The 21,764-nt window shown below is 49.0% G+C and overlaps 1 protein-coding gene across 1 annotated transcript in view; it reads right to left on the bottom strand.

The window, feature by feature from the left end:
• The window catches only part of PKD1L1 (polycystin 1 like 1, transient receptor potential channel interacting), a 156,617-nt gene extending 135,123 nt beyond the window's left edge, over window positions 1-21,494 (bottom strand). The window contains exons 1-7 of the mRNA XM_068119426.2: window positions 21,227-21,494; window positions 20,918-21,078; window positions 5,207-5,320; window positions 3,907-4,058; window positions 2,747-2,847; window positions 2,144-2,336; window positions 832-915 (exon numbers count right to left, since the gene is read on the bottom strand). Coding sequence (XP_067975527.2) covers window positions 832-915; window positions 2,144-2,336; window positions 2,747-2,847; window positions 3,907-4,058; window positions 5,207-5,320; window positions 20,918-21,078; window positions 21,227-21,494 — 1,073 coding nt within the window. The remainder of the gene's footprint in view (window positions 1-831; window positions 916-2,143; window positions 2,337-2,746; window positions 2,848-3,906; window positions 4,059-5,206; window positions 5,321-20,917; window positions 21,079-21,226) is intronic.
• Between the last annotated feature and the right edge of the window lie 270 nt (window positions 21,495-21,764).

The following is a 21,764-nucleotide window of genomic DNA, read 5'->3' as shown; positions in this document are numbered from 1 at the left end:
TCTGAGTCTGGGAGGCCGGTGGTTCAAACTCTGTCCGAATCATACTAAAGACATTAAAATGGTACGTGCTGCTTCCTTGCCTGATGCATTTAAAAGGAATAGCATAGAGCACTAGACTAATAACCATATGCTTGCAACCATTGTGCAGCCTCCATGAGCCAAATGGCTTCCTTCTGCATTGAAGTTCATTGTGAGGGAACTCATATATTATTATATCATTACTAGCCGAGTACCTACCCCTTGGGTGGATCGAGTTTGCGCATTAACTTACAAAAAAAAGTATAGTCGGTGTTTTGCAATAAGACTATAGATGTTTGTGTGGTGTATGTCTAAAGGGGTCTAGTTGGCCTAAAGTGTCCAAAGGTCTAAAGAGTACATTCCAATAGTAGTTAAGGATTTAAAGGATCTGGTCTATATCTTCTTTATTCATTAGACATCCCACGGACGTAAATGAACACTCGTTTTACTCCGTGTGTTTTGCACATCACGTGCAGCGAATTTCACCTCCCTGCACTTTGTATTTATTGTTATATATATTTAAAAACACTTCTGTACACCGCCATTGAGGCTCGGTTTTCAAGCCACTGTCCACAATTACAATAGAAGAGACTTAATTATTCTTTTATGACAAATGTTTTTTGAGTTTGTTTTATCCTCAAAAATGGACTGCAGTGAACACACATTCATGTTAAAAGATTGGCCTTTACAACCTACCCTTATGAAGGGGGACAGACATCTGAACTGACAATGTGTTTTATTTGGTAGATAATTTTGAGGCAAAAAAGCAGAAATCCAATTCTACTTTACGCCTAATTACAGATCAACACTCACTTGAGGAACACTTCAACGTATGAGGAAGAGAAGGACAACGCCACTGTGGAGACCATGGTTGAGAATGTGGCAGTTCGGTCACATCTGGGAAAGAAAATACAATAACATCAGTTTAAACAAAGCACAGAGACCATTTTCATACGATAAACAACCAATTATACTGGACTCAAATCGTTAAGTTTTCCATAATTCCATGTTCATCGCTCCACCCCATCTGCAAATCTTTGGTTTGGTTCAACCATTACTTCGGCTTTTCTGCAGACAGTACTGTATTCTGATGCACAAGGTCGAAGATTTTCTGGATTTGGAAAATCTATAAGTTGGCAGGAGTAATTTGGCAAATATAATTTACTATTTAGCTAGTTATTGACCATGCACAGTCGAGACTACATTGCCAACCATTCTCACCACCATGGGCTAAAGGGTGGACGAGGAAGGGGTTTCAACAGAGGTGATACTCAATAATGGTTGTCAATACCAATCAGATGTTTCTCCAAAAAGAATAGTCTAATCCTGAAATGCATTAATTTGGGGGAAGGGGAGGAGGTCCGCAGGAGTAAGGATAGTCCCGTTACCTCTCACCGGCACCTCAAAGCCCACCTCAATCCAAATTTCCAGTTTTTCCTTCGTCGTTTCTGTATCCATCTTGTGCACCCCATGCGTCCTCCCCCAGCCCTCATTCCTCCCCACACCCATTGTTTGTCCAAGTCTCCCTCGATTTTGTCCTTCAACACAGCTGTTAGTGTTTCCGCCTCTCTCTTTGTGCTGTTGCTTTTGTTCCATTGCATTCTGATCCGTCCATGTTCTAGCTCTTATACGAGCCTTATATACAAAAAACATCCAAAAATTTGTATACAAAAAGAAGAAAAAAGAAAGAAAAGACGTAGCAATTTCAGAACTGCAATTTTACCATCTTATGAAGAAAATATCTGTTCCTTGAACCCTGACGTGTTCCAACAATCCACACCAAGATTCACTGACGTATGTTTAAAAGAGCAAGTCTCATGGAATAGGTGAGCGGCAATTCCCCAAAAAGCACATTATTTCAGGAGTTTAATCTGAAGCAAACATTTTATTCATTTAACATGGGAGAGTTAATATTTTCACTTTTTTGTTTGCTTTCCCAAAGTAAAAGTACTTAAATATTGTTTTTTTTTAATTCAAGAGGACAATTGGTATTGCTGATATTTGAGTGAGGGGACAAGACTATTTATTCATCAGACAAATGCATCCACCCCTCGATTTAGTTGTCCTGTGTTTAGTAAGTAAATCCCTTACATTACATAATGCCTACATGAAGTGTTTATCTTACATGCAAATAACTTTTGTGGCATTTTCAGAGGGATGGACTTTACAGGCATCATGCATCCATCCTTCGTCACCCCAGTAAACGCAGAGCAACCAATCCACAACCAAGGAATAATTTGCTTCCTGAGAAAGCCACCGCCCGGGAGGTCTGTGGTCGAACGTAGCATCCAGCAGAGCCAAAAAACACTTGTTGGACCCTGTTTCAAAGGTCAGGGGAAGCAAAGAACATCAGAGTATCATTAAGAGGTATGTGCAGATATATATATATATATATATATATATATATATAATAAATGCAATGTATGTAAGTTCTCAAAACACAGTACCACTTCCACATATGCATCAAATGTTGGGTTGATATTTTTCTTCTTCAAATTATTTATCAAAAACTGCCCAAGACCATTGGTTCGGTGGATGTCTGAGGTTCCTTGTTGAGCCTTCAAAGTGAAATCAGGGAATTATTTAATTTTAAAAAGATGAATTCCTCACTGATAACCAGGCTTGATTGAAAATGTGATAAATAAATTCCTCATGGCCAGTTTGGGTGTTTTGTGTGACAATGTACCTGGGTTTATCTTTATGAGGGTCATACAACTTTCTCACCAACCTGCCACTTCTTTTGAGGTGAGCATGAAGTGCAGACCATCACTGTTCCAGGTGAATATGTGCTGTATGGTGAAGTTGTAAGGTGTAGGCTGCTCACCACATCTAGTAATGCAGAAAGACATGGGGGAAAAAATAATTTAAGAAGTGTTTTTAAGTCAAGAAATACCATTTGCAATGTCCAATCAGCATTTGTGATTCTCTGTGGGAATTCTGTTGTGAGTTGAGTCTCAACAGGATCTTAGAGGTCCAATTAATGAACCCAAAGGAATGATGTGTCACAACAGCTTAGTCCAAATGATCTTCTCGCTGTGACTCGATCACCAGAACAGCCGAGAGATAAGGCCTTGTAATTGTCACTGACAGTTGCTCTCCCCCATCCAAAGCAATGATTTTTCGACACCAGTTAATCCACCCCTAACCCTCTCAAAAATTTGCTTATGTATCCATCTTGTTCACCCCTTGCATTCTCCCCTACCCCTAATTGTTACCTGCATCCCTTGTTTGTCTGTCTCCATCTACCTTTCTCCTGCTGTTCCCTTTATGTTGTGTCCTGATCTGTTCTGCGTCCTAGCTCGTCCATGAGCATAGACCATGTATAAAAAGACTCATTTAAGTATCTTTATTCGGTGAAGATAATTGTGGTCTAGCTAGAAGCCTACATAGAGGCCTAACAAGTTGAGACAGCTCAGATCTGTTAGTCTGTAGGGGACGCAATAACTTTAGCGATAAACAACACTAGCGACTGATAAAAAGGTAATCATACGTTGGACAGAATTGACTGAATACTGGAGTTTGAGGTTTGAATAATTTTTACTTCTGTCAGATATTTTTACTTAGGTGTATCCAACGAAATGCCAAGTTAAACTATTTATACACCTCAACACGGAGTACGTCACCTGTGGCATAAAACCCCCTTGGGGAGAGGGGCAAATTAAGTCGCTACAACCTCCATCATGTGACCCTTTGTCCCCCTGGCAGGTTTGGTTGAGATTGGATAAGTTACGACCGAATGTATCACAGACACACAGACACCAAATTGTGTATTTTAATATGCTATAAAGTTTTAATTACAACTGTTAATGTCATAGTTATATGTTGACTACCATGTATAAAGAGTTTTATATGATCAACCTTAGTCTCATTCCTCTTGTTTCATCTCACCTGAACAGGACGGAGACGGGGAAGGGGTGACTCTCTGGCCGACTGAATTTCAAGGTCACCTGTAGAGCCTGACTCTGCAGGTGTTGGCTGATGCCACTCACGTTCAACTCATGGATATTTACAACTTTCCGACAAAGGGTGTAGTACCATCCCTGTAAAAGCACAAAGACCATGTCGTACCACAAATCTTTTTGTCCAAGACCTTAATTTGCCCGTACAATTTCTGCCATAACGATGTCGTACAGAACATTGAAGATTATGATAAAAGCATTTTCAGGCCAGACCTTAGATCTACTATTAACTATAATCTTACTATAATTCACCAAATGTCCGTCCGTCCGTTCGAAGGTACCGCAAAAACGGCTCAACCGATCGCAACGATATTTTGGGTGGGTATTCCTGGGACCCCTGGGAGTAAAATAGGCTATATTGTTTTTCCAATTTTTCCCATTTCTCCAAGTTTTCCAATTTTCCAGTTTTTCCAAACACGATGCAATAATATTTACCGATATGAACAGTGATGTGGCTTTTATTGAAATTCTACAAATACTGTTTATTCTACGTACCAGGAGAGAGTAGATCGACTCCTGACGAACTCTTCCTATATAAACGTGCGACTCCGAAGTAACACGGCAGCGTGTGCAAAGCGACTGAGAAACAGGTGTAGCGGCCGCTTCCGTGTTACAGATTCGGCGCACACTCTTCACACATAAACGTGCGACTGAGAAAGGCGCGCAGCGGCCGCTTCCGTTTTGCAGAATTCAATCTTTTTTCAAAATGGGCGCCATGTACTGTTTAGATTTTGATGATTTGCGTGTGATATGATTCAATGGATGTTAATATGAATCGTTTAAAATAAAAAAAGCCTTCCATTTCTGATATTTTGCCTTTTCATCTGGGCCTCCCAATTGAAGCCCCGCCCGTAGGGCGGGTACCGTTGCTCGTCGATATAATTCAGAAAGAAATGACCCTTCCTGCTGCTCCTGTGGGTGTACTGGTAATAAAAGGCAGGGGTTTTATTATTTAGCTTAGGAGTTTGTAAAAGTCATGATGGAATCTCATCCTGTTTTTCGATGGTCTCTTCAATAATTTATTTTGGTTACTAAAGCATCAAAGTTTTGGAAACCAAAAATAAAATAAATATGCTTTCTGACCATTTCTTGGGAAGATACTTATTCACTAAACAAATGACTAAACAGTACTCTATATACTCTCAATTAAAAGACAGTCTGATATTAAAATAAGAAAAATGTTTGTCTTTCTACAAAGTTATGTGAAAACTCAATTTTTAACTTCTAACCTGAGTCGAACGTCTCGGTAACTCGACTTTGATGGGCTCAGGAAGCTGCAAAATCCGAAGTGTACGAGATCCAGAACAACTGTACAAAGCCAGGTGACATATTGATCCCACAACCTGCACAACACAAGAAAGTAAAGTCTGTCTGTCTGTCTATCTAACTAAACTAAAGTCTGTCCACACAAGAAAGTAAACTCAGTGCACAGCAAGTCAGTAATTTGTCTTGCTTAACCCATGCAGCAAAAGTCCTTATCATACGATCATTTGAGAAATGTTTGTTTTTGTGCTTGATATTTAGTTTGTGTGTGTGTGTGTGTGAGTGTGTGCATGTGTGTGTTTGTGTGTCTGTCTGTCTGTGTGTATGTATGTGTGTGTGTGTGTGTGTGTATGTGTGTGTATGTGTGTGTGTGTGTGTGTATATGTGTGTGTGTGTGTATGTGTGTGTGTGTGTATGTGTGTGTGTGTGTGTGTGTGTGTGTGTGTGTGTGTGTGTGTGTGTGTGCGTGCTCACGTCTACAAATGTTTGCTTGAACACATTTTATCTGCAACCGCTTGTTCGAACGAAGAGAACATTTAAACATAGGAGGAACTCTCCATGGAGAATGTTTTATTGATAATGCTGATGTCATAGGTCACATGGTATAGCAGCCAAATTGGATGCAAGGAAAAAATTGGACATATCTGAAACTGCTCAACGAAAACAATTGAAACTTAGCATGTCATCAACTTCCCATGGAGTATATAGGGTGGGAATGATGGTGTCATCGGCGAAGTGGTATTCCAGCCATAAGTGGTTGAATCAAAATCCTCATCTGAAAATCTGACACTTCATATATCTGATATAAGACCAGTTGTGAGTGAAGAATTAAATCTATGACGTCATTGGTCACATAGTATGGTGACCATATCGCATTGAAAATAAAAACGTTAAAAAAAAACCTTCTCCAGAACCGCTCAACAGATCGATGAGAAACTTCATACATATGATCGACTAGCCATGGGAAATGTAGCTTGAATTTTGTTTTCATATTCATTTTCATTGACAAATTCAGTCTATTGTGTACAAAAGTTGTTGCTAAATATCCTAATAATCAATCAATTAAGCAAGGGATAATGGCAATGTATATGACATAATAGGGTGCATGGATGATATGGGCGTATGGGCCATCATAGCCGTGGACGATAACAGTAGCGTGTTCAGTTAATGATAGTATTTTTGTTCAGAATGAGCATGCGAGACGAGACGATGCACTCTACCGAGTGCCGTTCTTGTTTGTTTTGCTTGTTTGTGTGTTAGTTTCATTACCTCCGCCACCGAAGATGGATGGAGGTTGGTTATGTTGAGCAAGGCCGGAGAGGAGTCGGTAGAAGACAGAAAGACCACCAACCTGCCTGTGGTGAGTGAGTGAAAGGCCCTCACAATCAGCTTCATCGCGGGAGATTCCAATGATTCTGAAAGCTTTGGTTTCAACTGCGTGAAGCCGAGCTAGGTGTGAGGCAGGAGCACCGGCCCAGAGGGGAGAGCAGTATTCCATTGAGCTGCGGATGAAAGCCTTGTATGTGGTGAGGAGCTCAGGTGTGCCAAGGAAGGACTTCGCACGATGTAGGATGTGCAGTCGGCGACTGGCTTTAGAGACCAGCTTGGAAATGTGGTTTCCCCAGGAAAGATCATAGCAGATAGTGAGACCCAGAAGCTTGAGTGACAGAACTTCTTGGACAGGATTGTTGAGAAAGTAGATAGGAGGGTTGGCGAGTCGGTCTTTTCAGAGAGACATTGTAAGAGTGTGAGATTTGTCAGGATTGAAAGACATGTTCCACTTGTTTGACCAGTCTGTGATTTTGTCCAGGTCTGCAGAGAGTGAGGAGGCTGCAGACTGCCAATCTGAGGGATGAGGTATGGAGTGGCAGAGAGGAGTCATCAGAAAAGAGATAGAGAGGATTTTCCAGAGAGTCGGAGAGATCATTGATGAAGACTAGAAAAAGCACAGGGCCCAGAACACTGCCTTGGGGAACTCCAGCCTGAACAGGAATGGGAGATGACAGAAATCCATTCAGGGCCACACGTTGACTATGACCAGACAGGAAGTCCGCAACCCATGCATGGAGAATTCCATGGATACCATAGGAGGAGAGTTTGGTGAGCAGAGCTGGGTGCCAGACCGTATCGAAGACACATGATATGTCAAGGGAGATCGCTTTGATTTCCTGTTTGGCATTGAGGACCTCCATCCATTGTTGAGACAGCAGAAGCAGCATGTCCAGAGGAGAGTGACCTGGTCTGAAACCAAATTGATGATCAGAGATCAAGCCATTGGAGAAGAGGAAAGATTTGATATCCGAAGCAATGATGGATTCCATGACTTTGCTGAAAATTGAGAGCAGGCTGATTGGTCTGTAGTTGCAAGGATCTGTTTTTGCACATTTTTTGTGTAAAGCGGTGATGTTGGCTGATTTCCAAACTGATGGCAGATGCCCTTGAGCAAAAGAGAGGGTGAAGAGGATAGAGAGATGGAGTGAAAGAGTGGCAGAACAGGATCTTAGGACCCGTGGGCTGATGTCGTCTGGTCCAGTTGCCGAATCAGAGTCGAGTTGTGACAGAAACTTCTCCACCTTGTCAGGAGAGAAGGACACAGAGTCCAGGAGCAGCTGGGTTCGACTGGGTAAGGTGGGAACAGAGAGAGAGAGATCGGTTTGGGACACAAGATTTTGAGGCAAACACAGAGTTGAGGCATTCGCCTTTGTCACGAGCGGTGTCAGCTGTGTAGCCATTTGAGGTAAGGGTGGGGATGGAGGTGGAACAAACACCAGAAACAGATTCGACCAGACGCCACCAGGATTTGGAGGAAGGAGACAGGTTTGAGAGTTCAGTCTTGAGAGTGGAGAGATATTGTTTCCTGGCTCTCCTGGGGGTAGACACCAAAGGTGGGCGGTCCGCTTCGAAAGTCCGCTTATCCGCTCATCCGCTGCAGCGGACTAACGTTTTCGAAGCGGATAAGCGAATCGGAACAACCCCCGGAAACCGAAGCGGATAAGCGTAAGCGGACTACCGAAAAATTAAAGCGCATCGCGATTCGCCAAATCAGCTGTTAGCCTGAGCCGTTACTCTAGAATTGTGAATATTTATTTAAGTGAATAATAAGTGAAACCCTAACAACTCGGCTCTCGCCCAATCTCTTCCCGCTCGAGTTCCGTGATGCTTGGGTAACTCTGTTTCTCAGGCATAACACGCCGCTCCCGAGCTCTGCCTCGGTCGAGCGCGTGTTCAGCTACGGGTCGGACATCCTCAGGCCTAAGAGGTCGGCCCAGGCTGCACCGAACTTCGAGGCCCTCGTCTTCATGAAGGGCAACCTCCAAATCCTCAAGAAGGCCCACGAGGTGGAGGAGGAAGACGAGGACTAGTCAACAGACTGCTAGTCTGTTGACTAGTAGACTCTCTTGTCAAAGAAAGGACGGGCAAATTGATTTTTCTTTAATGTAACTTGCATATATTAAAATTACATTTAAATTAACTGTAGAGTAGAGTAGAGTCGAGTGGAAAACTTTATTTCAATAAATTTTGAATAAATTTTATTTAAATAAAAATGTATATTTTTGATCTTAAAAGCTTTGTTTGTCTTTGTAGTAGTTAGAAATGGCTATTTAGGCTTAAAAAGCATTAAATTCCCTTTAGAAACGTCAAAAATCGCTTTAAAAACGTCGAAGCGCTTTTAAAAAATCGAATCGAAGCGGATAAGCGGATAAGCGGTAAGCGGACTAAGATTTTCGGCCGCTGAAGCGGATAAGCGAATCGGACTACACGGGCTGGCGGAGCGGATAAGCGGTAAGCGGACTTAAAATTTTCCGAATCGCGCCCACCTATGGTAGACACACACTTGTTCCGAGCTTTGTGAAAGGAACTGAGATTGCGTTCAGTTGGATTAGCCTTCCAAGAGGCAAAGGCAAGTTGTTTCAGGGCAACTGCCTCACCACAAGATTCAGTGTACCATGGACGGGATTAAGGGTATGACAACTGAAGATGAGATGGGATAAATCTGTGCATGAGAGAGAGCAATTTTCTTTGGAAGAATTCCCAGGATGTGTTGATGTCAGAGGCAGTGGAGATGGGAGACCAGTCCAGATGATTGATGGCTGCCTAAAGTCTGTGCCAGTCGGCCTGAGTGAGATGCCAGACTCGTCGGCGCTGAGGAGGCTCTCTGAGAATGGCCAGAGAGATGTCCACTTTAACAAGCACATTATCAGAAGAACTGACTGGAGCAGAAGAAGAGTGGCAGACATTTGCAGGGAAGTTTGCAGAACCAAGTCTAGAAGAGAAGATGCTCCATTGACTGATATCCGGGTCGGGAAATTGACAGATTGTGTCAGTCCCAGTGAGTCGCAGAAGTCCTTTGCTGAGGTGCTATGGCTGGTGAGAGAGGAACTCACACCCAGCCAGCTGGCATGATGACAGTTGAAGTCGCCACATATGAGGAAGAGAGAGTTGGGATGAGTGGATAGAAGTTGGTCCATGTTGTCAGACAGCAAAATGTAAATGGAGTCATCACTGTTTGGAGGACGGTACAACACACATATGAACAAAAGGTGGGAGTGGAGAGGTAGCCGTAGCCAGAGGTACTCCTGGGGGTGAGGAGGAGAGAGGGCAGTGCAAGGAGAGTGAGGAAGAGAGTTTTTGATAAAGATAGTAACCCCACCACCAGGACGAGGCTCAGGTCTATCATACCGGAGGAGGGAGTAACCAGGAAGAGATATTAAGGAATCAGAGACATCTTGAAGGAGGAATGTTTCTGTTGAGCAGATTACGTCTGGTTTGTCAGAAGCAACCTGTATGGAGAGATTAATCAGGTTTGAGCGATGTTTGAGGTCCATACCGTTAATGAAGATGGAGGGGGAGCATCGGGTGCAGGGGAGAGGAGGGGAGGGTTAGGGTAAGATGAAGGATGAGAGAAGGAGGTAGGGAGAGCTATTGATAGTGTGTCAGATATTGCAGAATAGTTGGGGGAAAGGGAAGGATGAGGAGGACAAAAGGTTTGATGGTGATGGGATGAGGCACAGTGAGGGGTTGTTTGAGGAGGGGCACAGCAAAGTTGAAGGTTGGAGGAAGTGGAGGTATGAGATAGAAGGGAGACGGAGTGGGGAAGAGGCAGGTTTGAGGAGGAGGGGGAGAGGGAAGAATTGGAGAAAGATGGTAGGAGGGGGGAGATTTGAAGGGGAGGAGTTGGGGGGGAGTTTTAAAGGGGAGGGGTGAGGAGGGAGTTTTGAAGGGGAGGGGGGAGGTGGGAGATTTGATGGGGAGGGGCAAGGGGGGGGGAGATTTGGAGGGGAGGGGTGAGGGGGAGTATTGAAAGGGAGGGGGGAGCAGGTGTTTTGGAGGGGAAGGGAGAGGGGAGGAGAGAGGTGAGGGGGGAGTTTTGGAGGGGATTGGTGAGCGGGGGAGTTTTGAAGGGGAGGGGTGGGGGAGTTTTGAAGGGGAGGGGCAAGGGGGGAGAATTTAAAGGGAGGGGTAGGGGGGAGTTTAGGAGGGGATGGGGCGAGAGGCGAGAATTGAAAGGGAGGGGTGAGGGGGGAGTTTAGGAGGGGAGGTGTGAGGGGGGAGTTTAGAAAGTGGATGATTAATGAAAAAAGAACATTTATTACAAACTGGGTTGATTGTGATTTTCAAGTTAGAGATCCATTTTAAAATGACAGAGGAGGGGTGGTATGAAGGTGAATTTAGAGAATGTAGAAGGGAAGGACTATGAGAGATTGAATTTTTTTGGAAGTGGAATGAATTGAAGAGGAAATTGAAAAAAGCCTTTTAAATAGGAAGAAAAACAGCGTGTTGTAATAAACGACTGAATAAAACACTGCAGGGGAAAGTTTAAACATGTTTAAATAATATTTAAACAAAACCATGAAAAACAATCTGGGAAAAGTCCCTAAGTGAGGACGTGGATTTGAGAAAGAAGGAGAAAGGGTTGAATGAGTATGGAGGAAACTAGAGTTGGAAAGGCTGGAGAGGTGGAAGAAAGAGAAGATAAAGGGGGCGGGGCACAAGGCGAGACAAGGAAGCGGGAGAACAAGCACGTGTCCACGACGAGAGAAAGAATCAATAAAGAATTTTTTTTTTTTAATTAAAAACGTTAGACAAAGGGTAAGATGTCCGTGGTAGGTTGGTGGGGGGGGGGGGGGGTGGGGAAGAAAATCAAAGAAACAAGCAAATACAGCGAAGGACAGAACTTATATTCACAAAATACCGATGGGAGTAGGGAGCCTTGAGAGACCAGGCCGCATATGAGGTGCGAACAAGAAACGACTAATTACACACAAGTTTGCAATAATTACAAAACCAAAACTAACTGGAAACACACAACAACACATACGCAATAACATAACCAGTGGAAATTTGACAAAGACACGAATGGGAAAATACTCAAACTTCGATGTCGTGGAGAGATCGAAGCAGCCTCCTCGCTCGAGGGACCGGAAGCAGAAGTCTTCAAGTGGAAGTTTGTTCGTGGGTTTGTTTGTGGTGTTGGTTGTGTGGTTGTTTTTGGGGTTGTTTGTAGAGTTGTTTGTGTGTTTGTTTGTTGCATTTGTGGGGCTGTTTGTGCGGTTGTTGGTTTTGCTTGTGTGTTTGTTTATTGGTTTAACTTATATTATATGCACTCTTGAACTGCTGGACAGAATGACTTAAAAACTGGTGGTTGTACTCAGGCGGTGCACAAGTAAGTGGTATTAGGGGGTAAAAAACAATTAATAGTCCCGAGGGTCTCAGAGTGGTTGGAGGGGGAGAGAATCCCAATTCTTTATGCTGTATATAAATGTGTCTGTTGTATGGTGCCACTCCTGGTAGGAAGGGGCATTACAAGCCATCATGAGTCGATTATATGTTTGAGGTTTCGCATCAATCTGTCGAGTGGTTCTGGGAAAGAAATTTTTTTTAAACGTTTTTATTTTCAATCCAATATGGCGTCATAAATTTAATTCTTCACTCACATCCGGTCATACATCAGATACATGAAATTTCACATTTTTCAGAAAATGATTTTGATTCAACCAATTATGGCTGGGATACCAATTTACTGATGATGTCATATTTATCTCACTATCTACCCAATTTGGAGGGAGGGTGGGGTGGGGGGGTATGATGACATAAGCCAAGTTTCAATTTTTTTCATTGGTGGTTTCAGAGAAGATGTCCAATTTTTTTCATTTAATCCAATATGGCTACCATACCATGTGATCTGAGGCATCAGAGTTATCAATAAAATATTATCCATGGGGAGTCAATCCTATGTTTAAAGTTTTGCATCGATTGGACAATCGGTTGCAGAGAAAAACATTTTAAAGCGAAAATATATAGACGCGGACACACACAGACAGACAGACAAAAACAGAATGACAGACAGACAGGGACGTTGCAATAGTCTCGAAACCCCTTTGGGGTGAGACGAATAAAATACACATTCTGGGGAGTCTGGGACCTGTCTTCAAGGATGGGTTACGTTTTATTTAAATAAAAGGAATAATACATCACATCACAAGGAAGCATAGGATGCAAGAAAGACTTGTTGGAATCAGAATATGGACAAAGTCAAAAGCATTAGTCTTTCTGGTAAAGGGTAGTGTGGGTCTGCATCAGCAAAAAGGTAAAGCAATGGACAAAATCAACAGCACACTGTCCGAGATATGCTTACCACCGTGGGAAGCAAGAAGCTGACATTTTGGGAGGTAACCCTCTGTTGGAGCAAAAGAGCATTAACCCTTCGTTGGACCTCTATTGTTCTGATGAGACTTAATACCTGAAACGTCAGCTTCTCCTTGTTGGCATACCTCAATCAACGCCCTGTTGATTTCATTTATTATGTAAATATAAAGTTCATCAATACGAAGTTCCATAGTCATGTGTGGCATCAGAAATAAGGAAAGAGAATATTCCTATTGACCGTAGGAGTGTGAGAAGTCAAGCCAAGGGATTTGTGGGAGAGGGATATGGCACGGCGGACATAACCGAGAGGAGTCCCAAGGAGAACTGCTGGAAGTTGCTGGAAAAGAAGAGAATTTGTAAATAGGTCCATGAAGGATCAAGCACAGGGCAAACCTGCAAGGGCTACAGGGAGCCTGAAGCAGTGAGAGTAAGGCATTTTGTAGCCAGCATCAGCAAATGCTATCGGAACGTGCGTACACAAGTAATAGGAGAGTTAATTAGCCAGGGTGAAAGCAATGCCCAGGTGGCTGGTTTGAGTGATGGCTGGTTTGAGTGCAGCGCAGACCAGCCAGCGAAGCCAAGCATTAGTACCAGAAATAAGAGTCTGAGTTCCGGGTGCTGTTCGTGATATCCACGCATCCAGAATGAAAATCCAGAATGATATCCGCACATCACGAAAGATCTGTGGAGTGGGTCCAGCCATGTTACTCCTACTCTGTCTGCTCATTCCCCAGCACTCCTTATTTGTAATATTGTAGCGGTTACCGCTGGATGCACACAATCGCCTTGCACCGGCCAGAACACGGCCAGACGCGCCTCTCCCGGGCATGCCCGGACTCACTGTTCCCGGGCACGCCCGAACCTCCCGGGCACGCCCGGTCTCGTCTTTCCCGGGCATGCCCGCTCTCGCCTTTCCAGGGCTCGCCCAGAGCGTCCGGGCACACCCGCTATCGCCTTTCCAGGGCTCGCCCAGAGCGTCCGGGCATGCCCGCTATCGCCTTTCCAGGGCTCGCCCAGAGCGTCCGGGCATGCCCGCTATCGCCTTTCCAGGGCTCGCCCAGAGCGTCCGGGCATGCCTGCTATCGCCTTTCCAGTGCTCGTCCAGAGCGCCCAGGCACGCCCAGCCTCGACTTGCCAGGCCGCAGCCAAACACGCCCGGGCAGGTCCAGACTCGCCTTTCCAAGGCTCGCCCTTGATACCCGGGCATGCCCGGTATAGCTTTTGCCGGGCAAACTTCCCGACATAAATGTGTATATATATTGCTGCCCGATAAACGGGCTTTTGGAGAGTACCCGAGTGTGATACATTTATTAAACCTACTCGGACGAATTTCCATCTTTGGTCGCGTCAATTCTTTCAACTCGCGTTGGAGCACAGCTCCTTCATTGGTGACCTACCGACATGGATACGGCAGTGACGCTTAAACTGCCTACCTTCTGGGAGGCTCACGCGGCTGTTTGGTTCGCTCAGGCGGACTCTCAGTTCGCCCTGCGAGGCATCACTGCGGACGACACCCGCTTCCACCATGTTGTGGCGGCGCTCGGTTCCGCCACCGCGGCCCGCGCCTTGAGCCTCCTCCAGCACCCGCCGGCTGCTGACAAATACGACACGCTGAAGACATTCCTCATCGACGCTTTCGCCCTCTCACCGGCAGCACGCGCACGGCGCCTGCTTGACCTGCCCGAGCTCGGCGACACGCGCCCGTCCGAGCGCATGGACTATATGCTCTCGTTGCTCGGTGAGCACTCTCCGGATTTTCTGTTCCGCGAGCTGTTCCTTCGCCAGCTGCCTCACCCGGTACGCCTCGCCCTGGCTGGCATGTTGATCACGGATTCCCGCGCCCTCGCCAGGGAAGCCGATAAGATCTCCTCGGCGGGCCAGCACATCGGCGCGGTTACCTGGAGCCCGCCGCCGTCCGAGGCGATGCCCACGACGTCCGAGCGCCCTGCGCGGTTGGAGGCCGAACTGCTGGTGCAACTGGCGGCCGCCACGCCGCACCGCCCGCTTCCGACACGACGGCCGGGGCCTCCACCTGACCGGGCGTGGTGTTATTACCATGCCAGGTTCGGACACAAGGCTCGGACGTGCCGGCCCCCATGCACTTTCGGCAGGTCGGGAAACGGCCGGGCCGGCGTTCATTCCCAGCCATGAGCGCCGGCCACTCGGGCAACTTGCTGTTTATTCGGGACAAAGCGTCTGGGCGGCGTTTCCTGTGCGACACCGGCGCCCAACTGAGCGTCATACCTGCCTCCGAGCAGGACAGGCTGGACGCAGTTTGCGGCCCCTCTTTGGTCGCTGCTAATGGGTCGGCCATACGCACTTTCGGCCCACGCGTCGTCACCCTCTGCTTCGGCAGCCAGCGCTTTCAATGGACTTTTGTTACCGCCAGCGTCCCCGTGGCTTTGCTGGGCGCCGACTTCCTCTGCGCGCACGGGCTGCTGGTCGACGTCAAACGACGTTGCCTTGTCCACGCCGAGACCTTCAGCTCCCTGGCGTGCACAATGAGCAGCTCCGCGCCGACCGAACTGGCATGCGCCCTCCCGGCAACGAACGAGTTCGCTCGCCTGCTCGTGGAATTCCCGGCCCTCACGCAGCCGACGTTTTCGGCCGTCGCGGTGCGGCACGGGATCGAGCACCACATACCTACTACGGGCCCGCCGGTCTACGCCAGGGCCCGCCGCCTCGACCCAGCCAAGCTCGCCGTGGCGAAGGCCGAATTCGACGCGTTGGAGCACCTCGGCATCGTGCGGCGCTCCGATAGCGCATAGGCCTCGCCACTGCACATCGTGCCAAAGCCGGGGGGTGGATGGCGCCCATGTGGCGACTACCGCCGTCTCAATGACGCTACTACCCCCGACAGGTACCCGATCCCGCATATTCAGGACTTTTCCGCCCGTTTGGCGGGACGGGTCATCTTTTCGAAAATTGACCTGATACGGGGCTACCACCAGGTACCTGTCCGGGCGGCCGACGTCCCGAAGACGGCCGTCATCACGCCGTTCGGCCTGTTCGAATTTTTGCGGATGCCGTTTGGCCTCAAGAACGCGGCCCAGGCGTTCCAGCGCTTGATGGACGGCGTGCTGTGCGACCTGCCGTTTCTTTTCGTCTATCTGGACAACATCCTCGTCACCAGCACGTCCCGCGCCGAGCACCTCCTCCACCTCCGAACACTGTTCAGTCGCCTCAGCGAGCACGGCTTAATTGTCAACCCAGTCAAATGCCACTTCGGCGCGACGACCATTGACTTTTTGGGCCACCGCATCACCAAAACCGGGGCCGTGCCGCTGCCGACCAAGGTCGAGGCCATCACCACGTTCCCGCGTCCCCGTTCCATCAAGGCCCTCCAAGAGTTCCTCGGCATGGTGAATTTTTATCACCGATTCGTGCCCCGCGCTGCTCAGCTCATGCGGCCCCTTTACGAGGCCCTCCGGGGCAAGCCGGCCAAGCATGACATTGTTTGGTCCGCGGCCATGGATGCGGCCTTCGCCAGCACCAAACGGGCCCTCGCCGACGCAACGCTGCTGGCTCACCCGGTGCTCAACGCGCCCATCGCCCTCACTACGGACGCCTCCAACTACGCGGTGGGCGCCGTCCATGAGCAATGGGTGGACGGGGTTTGGCAGCCATTCGCTTTTTTCAGCCGGCAACTCCGGCCGAACGAGTTAAACTACAGCACGTTCGACCGCGAGCTGCTCGGGCTATTCCTGGCCGTTCGCCATTTCCGACACCTCCTGGAGGGCCGCCCGTTCACGGCTTTCGTCGACCACAAGCCGTTGGTCTACGCAATGGCTAAGGTCACGGAGCCGTGGTCGGCCCGCCAGCAGCGCCACCTCTCCGCCGTGTCAGAGTTCACCACGGACATCCAGCACGTCGCCGGCAAAGACAACGCCGTGGCCGACTGCCTTTCGTGGGCCAGCGCTAACGCGGTCCACCTCGGCGTGGACTTCGCGCTCATGGCGGCCGACCAGACCACCGACGTCTCGGTGCAGGCACTCCGCGCGGCGGACACGGGCCTCCGCCTGGCCGACATCCCCTTCGCGGGCACCGTCCTGCTCTGCGACGTCTCCCAGGGCCAGCCTCGCCCCATCGTGCCCGTTTCCTGGCAGCGCCGCATCTTCGCCTCCATCCATGGCCTTTCTCACCCGGGCCGGAAAGCTTCTCAGAAGCTGGTGTCGGCGCGTTTCGTCTGGCACGGCCTTCGACGAAACATCCGCGACTGGGCCAACGCCTGCACGGCCTGCCAGCGAGCCAAGGTCCACCGCCACACCCAGGCCCCGCTGGCACCTTTCGCCATGCCTGAACGGCGTTTCGACCACATCCACGTGGACCTGGTGGGTCCCCTGCCCCCCTCGCGGGGGTTCACCCACCTGCTCACCATGGTGGACAGGACCACCAGGTGGCCGGAGGCCGTGCCCCTCACCTCCACCACCACCGCCGACGTGGCGCAGGCGTTCATCGCCACCTGGGTCGCGCGCTTCGGCGCACCAGCGGACATCTCGTCCGACCGCGGCCCACAGGTCACGTCTGAGCTTTGGGGCGCGGTCGCCCGTTCGTTGGGGGTCACGCTGCACCGCACCACGGCCTACCACCTCCAAGCCAATGGGTTGTGCGAGCGGTTTCACCGCTCCATGAAGGCCGCACTCATGGCCGGCCTTCAGGACGACGGTTGGGCCGACTGGCTGCCGTGGGTCCTTTTGGGCCTTCGCACAGCCCCCAAGGAAGACCTCCAGGCGTCCGCCGCCGAGCTCATCTGCGGCCAGCCGCTCCGCGTCCCGGGTGAATTCGTGCCCGACGCTACCAGTCCCTGGTCCGCCGCTCGCCAGCGCTCGGACCTCCAGGAGGCCGCCCGACGATTTGCCCCCGTGCCGACGTCCCGCCACGGTGGCCCCCAGTCCTACGTCCCCCCGGTGCTTCGCACAGCGGAGTACGTCTTTGTGTGTCATGACGCGCACCGGGGGCCACTCCGGCCGCCGTACGACGGGCCCTTCCGGGTCCTGCGACGGGGCGACAAGTCTTTCATCGTCGACTTCGGCGGCCGGCCGGACCGGATTTCTGTGGACCGCCTCAAACCGGCGCACATGGACGTCGACCGACCACCACGGTTGGCCCTTCCTCCGCGGCGAGGCCGCCCCCCGTCCACAGTTCCCCCCGCTCGACCACCCACCACCACGTCGGACCCCTCCCCACGACCCTCCAGGGGTCGCTTCGGCCGGGTCATCCGGCCCCCCATTAAATTGACCCTGCCGGTGCAGGTCGATTCTGGAGGGGCGTGTGTAGCGGTTACCGCTGGATGCACACAATCGCCTTGCACCGGCCAGAACACGGCCAGACGCGCCTCTACCGGGCATGCCCGGACTCACTGTTCCCGGGCACGCCCGAACCTCCCGGGCACGCCCGGTCTCGTCTTTCCCGGGCATGCCCGCTCTCGCCTTTCCAGGGCTCGCCCAGAGCGTCCGGGCATGCCCGCTATCGCCTCTCCAGGGCTCGCCCAGAGCGTCCGGGTATGCCCGCTATCGCCTTTCCAGGGCTCACCCAGAGCGTCCGGGCATGCCCGCTATCGCCTTTCCAGGGCTCGCCCAGAGCGTCCGGGCATGCCCGCTATCGCCTTTCCAGTGCTCGTCCAGAGCGCCCGGGCACGCCCAGCCTCGACTTGCCAGGCCGCAGCCAAACACGCCCGGGCAGGTCCAGACTCGCCTTTCCAAGGCTCGCCCTTGATACCCGGGCATGCCCGGTATAGCTTTTGCCGGGCAAACTTCCCGACATAAATGTGTATATATATTGCTGCCCGATAAACGGGCTTTTGGAGAGTACCCGAGTGTGATACATTTATTAAACCTACTCGGACGAATTTCCATCTTTGGTCGCGTCAATTCTTTCAACTCGCGTTGGAGCACAGCTCCTTCAATATAATCAATCGAAAGAGTTGAAAACTCAACTGCTCCGATGTCGTAATTCAACAAAAGTTTAATGTTGCAGCTGCATCTTCCTCATAATAACATGGCACAACTACAAGTGAAATGGTGCTCAATCAAAGCATGTTTATTTGAATGGAGAAGAGAATGGTTCATTGGTTCATCGATAATGCCTCGTAGATGAATTTTTTGTAGTTGGTCAAATGAATGAACTGAGAGAAATGGTCCAAAATCGAATCTGTCCTCAAAAGATAAAGGAACGCTCCAAATGTGACAAAGATGAGGTGAAAACCCAGGCTGCATGAAGCAATCAAACTTTACTGTGGTTGGAAGCAACCACTTCACAAGTGATTTGCTGCATAAAAGCCCCCTTGGGAATAGACTGAGCCAATTTCAGCAACAATGGCAGGAAGTACAATCATTAGATGCACTAAACAGGTAGAATCCATGTGGTAGGTTAGCTGTGGTGTCAGCCGCTCATCATTGTTGGAGTTCCACATCTGCATCGGAGTCCCACACTCCTCTCAAAAAGCACCTTCACACTCCTAGTTGCTGAGCGTGTGGGCCTTGCCTCATGGATGATGTAAATGGTTCACCTCTTTTGCACATTGTAGGTGATGACCTGTGGGAAATGCTCTTTGACGGACAGCTCCAGTGTACGAGGCCTTAACAGTATGTGAATTGATCCTGTGACTTTACAGCCATCTAGTGCATAAAGTGTGCATTATTTCCAATGAAGGTGTGCATGCAATTAAACCACACCATTAATGTGTATCATGACCGTTGGCCCAGGTGTTGAAAGGTATTGTGCCCCTAAATTATATTTAATTACTTAAAGGGGAGAATGGGAAGGGAAAGGGGAGAATGGGAAGGGAAAGGAGCGAATGGGAAGGTCTGGATGTGATGCGATAAGGAGGGAATGTGCATGGATTGGGAGACTATGGTGAAGGTCTGGAGCTGCGTCAGCTGCATGTACGAAAGGGAATTTTGGTTCAGGTTGGTGGAGGAGTACTCACAAGAATATGATGACGATGTCATCAAGTTTTCCCACTTGTTCCGGAAAAGGAAGACAAATGTGCTAGATTGCAAGAGGGAACACATATCTGGTACTTCTTCCCAGAAGGCATGATAGAACAGCTTTCCCAGCAAATGGCAGCAGCCAAAAAATTGGTGTGCGATTGTTTTTAGCGAATGAATCATAAAAACATCTAAAAGGTGTTTTGTGTTTGAACGTTTGCCTGAGGTCCTGGCAGATTCCCAAAAAAAACTTGACTGTGAACTCTCATGATGCATCCATGGATCCGTGGTCATCTATCCCTCAAAACTGTGGATACCTGAAATCGAAACCAAGGTTGAAGTCGCACTTGAGGTGAATTTTAGCACAGAAGATGATTGATAAACAAAATTTTCTCCACTAATTTTCAGTAGAGTAGCACGGGTAGACAAAGCCCAACCAAATGCTCACACAATGGAGCACTTGGCCGAGCATGGGATGGCCTACAAGCCAGAACCTTGGTCCCAACAAGTGGGCCACCCCCAAATATATTAACCACTTTCGAGGAATTCCGAAAGTCACTTTGAAGAGCAGATGCCAATGGACTTGGGTTACCCCACGCACTCCTCTCATGCTACGCCACACAGCGCAGAGCCATGCATATGCATGGCATGCCAGGTGTCCAATCGCATACAGAAAATGCTGTACATGGGGACTTTTAGTCTCTGGACCAAGGTCTGGTCAGGTCAGGGAGCATGCTCAGCAAAGGAGCATGCGCCGGATCAGCGCGTCACCACGTCCACTTTCCGCCAGTACTCCAAGGGTCTCTGTCTGGCCACTCCCCAGGCAGATGCCTGGCCCATTCCCATCTCTTCGCAATACTGATCAACCTGCTGCAACCACGAAGCATGTGGTTGGCCTCTTCCACTTGAAAGGCTCCCTCACTGAGAGAATCTGGTGAGCGGGATCAGCATCAACAAAATGAGCCACATGTCCATACAGCTGCAGTTGATGCTCACAGACTATACAGGTAACAAATCTCATCTGAGTCTCTCAGAAAACACACGTTAGGTACTGAAGGAGTTAAGTCTGTCTCAGACTCTTGGTCAACATCCAATGCTAACATTCACAGAGCAAGACTGGAAGCACCAAGGACTTAACTCGGACTTCTGTCCTCCTGCATAGGTACCGACAGTGCCACACCAAATGGTCCAGTTAACCATGACTTCAGTACCGTGAGGGCCCATGATGATGTCCAGCATCTCCACAAAGATGACTGCATAATCTGCGAAATCAAGGTTAGAGATCTTGACATTCCCAAACGATACACCACAGTTAGATCTCTCTGACATCCTCCCTAGAGCCCAGTCCAAACAAGCGCTGAAATGTGTGGGGGCCAGTCTCCCATGTCTGAGTCTCCCATGTTAACCAACACGTCTCATAACCATCCCTATCAGTGCCAGTCGATGCATTGAAATCCCCCAAGACTAGAACTAGAAGAGCATCTCGCCTGGGGCACTGATCAACCACCAATGCCAGTGCGGCTAAGAATGTGTCCTTCTCACTGACATCACTTGCCTCAGTTGGAGCATATACAGAGACAAGGCAAATGACACCCAGAGACTGACAAATCCTCAGTTTCATAATATGCTCGTTAACCGGTGTTACCTCGATTACCGAAGAACCACCTTTAGAGGCCATTTTTCCCCGGAGAGCAGGGGTTGGCCTTTTTCAGGTACCGTGGTCCCCTTTTTGAAGCAATGTTTTACGACCGGATGCCCTTTCTGCCGCCAACCTGTTAGTCGCCTCTTGCGACACACAGGGAATTACCAGTGAACTGGTACTCAATTTGCCGACCTCAGAAGGATGATAGGCTGAGTCAACCACCTTGGCGTTAATTCAGCGATCGACCGGGATTCGAACCCAGGATCCTAGGATCCCAAGCTGGCACCCTAACCGCTAAGCCAACAC

This window comes from Myxine glutinosa, chromosome 6 (genome assembly GCF_964187855.1).
Source record: "Myxine glutinosa chromosome 6, kmMyxGlut1.1, whole genome shotgun sequence".
Taxonomy (NCBI): domain Eukaryota; kingdom Metazoa; phylum Chordata; class Myxini; order Myxiniformes; family Myxinidae; genus Myxine; species Myxine glutinosa.
Note: the sequence above shows the minus strand (reverse complement) of the source record. Positions and strands in the feature narration are given on the sequence as shown.